At 34.3% G+C, this 2,349-nt stretch overlaps 1 protein-coding gene across 1 annotated transcript in view; it reads right to left on the bottom strand.

Annotated features, from left to right (window-relative positions):
• LOC107607629 (non-specific phospholipase C1) overlaps positions 1-1,912 on the bottom strand; it is a 7,759-nt gene extending 5,847 nt beyond the window's left edge. Inside the window, exons 1-2 of the mRNA XM_016309586.2 lie at positions 1,111-1,912; positions 822-994 (exon numbers count right to left, since the gene is read on the bottom strand). Of these exons, the coding sequence (XP_016165072.1) occupies positions 822-994; positions 1,111-1,701 (764 nt within the window). The 5' untranslated portion in view covers positions 1,702-1,912. The remainder of the gene's footprint in view (positions 1-821; positions 995-1,110) is intronic.

Consider the following 2,349-nt stretch of genomic DNA (forward strand, 5'->3'; position numbering starts at 1 on the left):
CTTTTATTATTCAAAACTTTAGTTTTTTTTCTTCAATATATATAATATATTAATAATAACACATGAATTGGGAAAATCTTACTCCTCCAAATAATATAACTTATGAATAAGATTAAACCGTCCTTCCTCTTGTTTCCTAGTAAATCAAACTTGTGAAAATTTATTATTCGAGGAATATTTTAAAATAAAAAAGACAATAAAATAATGAATTGTTTCAAATCTAAAATAAATTACTTTTTTTAATAATCAATAATAATATTAATATCGATATACAAGAAAAATTTATGGAGTTACTCTTTTATGCATTGCCAATGTAAAAATATTTATTGCAGTTGAATCTTGAGTTTGTACTAGTCTCACTATCACAAACTCACAGTTCAATTTCAACTACTATCGGGTAAATAGCTTATAATCAAAGACTCCTCAGCTCAATAATTTTTCGGGGAAAAAATCAATTATTTTTCAAAATTAATTTCTTAAAATAGTATATCATGCTAACAATTAACAAATATACCTAAAAATATTTCTAACACTTTAATAAAGAAAATCAAGCATTTTAAGCTCTATATTTAATAAATTAAAGAGGAATTTAAGAAATACAATAAATTTATCTTCAAGAAAAAAAAAAGATGTTTATCATAAGAAAATGTCTCGGAAAGTCCATTTTTAAAGTAAAAAATATATCATTTTACTTTTTTATCCACTGTGAAAAAAACGATTTTTTCTCCCCAAAATAAGAAACCGTACCAAAAACAAGGAACAAACTTTCCTACTTCAAAATTAAACCCTAACGAATGAGTAAAAACTAAAACATCGCTCACTTGAATTTCAAGGCGTAGCTATGGAAATTGACAACGTTCTTGATCTTCCTGAGCGATTTGAAGAACAGAGTGGCGGGAATATTCTGGTAGTAAATCCCAAACGTGAGTCCGTTATCGTTCAGCGAATCGAAGATTGTCCTCTGCGGGAACCCTTCAATAAGGTCCTTCCTCACCTACGTTACACAAATACGAATACGAGTATTGAATACCATACGGTATTGTTTTAATTATAAATAGAAATGGAAATTTTATGAAAAAGGAAAAAAAATAGTGTATTATATTTGCTCACATTGCTCATGGCACCGTGCGAGGTTGCAGAGTGAACGTAGAACCGATTCGGCTGAGTCGACGCGGGAACCGACGCAAACCACTTGTCGAAAACGCCGAACTCGTTCGCCAACTCAGTGTAAATCGGAAGCCGCTCCGGCTTGAACCCGCTCATAACGGTTCTCGACATTCCTTTGAGCTGGTTTTCTGCTTGTTGCGCGAAACCGTTCATTGGTGCGGGGTTTGCTGACGTGTCATTTGAGCCGAAGATTTGTTCGCGAATCGCTTGGAAGGAGTGACCAGGATCCGAATCGATGAAGATTGCGTCGTCGGTGACGGGAATTGAAGGTGAGGAGAGGTCGTTGGCGGTTATGCGGTTCGATTCGGTTCCGGTTAGACCGTCGATATCGGGTCGGGTCTTCTTGAGCCACCCGAGGACGTGGTCGAAGGAGCGGTTCTCCATGACGAGGACCACCACGGTCTTGATTGGGCCGTTGATTTTGTGGGTTTTTTTGCGGTGGAGGTTGGCGGTGGTGGTGGCTGAGATGGGAGACAGGAGGAGGAAGAGAAGGAGGAGGGTGGGGAGGGGGAAAGGGGATCGCCGGAGATTCATCTCTCCGGTGGCCGGTATTGTTCTGTTTTTTTTCCTTTTTTCACCTGTGAATGGTTTAAGGGGTAAAATTGGGAATTCAAAAAGTTGGTATGGGTGGGTGGGTTACTTTGCTTAGTTTGGTTTGGTTTTTTTTAGGGATATATAAAGAGGAGCACAAAAGAATACGGTATATGCTTTTAAAACAAGATAATTTTTTTGTTTTTGGCTTTTGTGTTTGGAAATTAATTAAGGTTTTGTAATTTGTTTATATTTTGCATCTTTCTCCGAAACACCCAAATTTTATGTAAGGATCTATGTAGGTATGTTACTTATTCCAAACAAATTCTGTGTATCTTGAATCCGTATTTTATAAGTGTTTTTAGGACTATCCTCATTATTATATCCGTTTTCTTAATAATTATTTGTATGTCTTAAATTAATGAAATTTTCAATCAAATATTTTAACTGAGGTAACAGTACAAAGCTAAATATAAAAAAAAAATTGTGTATCTTAAATCCATTTTAGAGGCAATCTTAGGATTTTAGGATACCATAGAAACAAATGTTCTTTAATTTAATTTAATTTTGGGTAGTAATTCTTCTTCTAATATTGTCATTTAATTATATATTTTTAAATAATTATCTAAATTTTTTTAGGTCACTAGACAT

Source organism: Arachis ipaensis, chromosome B01 (assembly GCF_000816755.2).
Source record: "Arachis ipaensis cultivar K30076 chromosome B01, Araip1.1, whole genome shotgun sequence".
Lineage (NCBI taxonomy): Eukaryota > Viridiplantae > Streptophyta > Magnoliopsida > Fabales > Fabaceae > Arachis > Arachis ipaensis.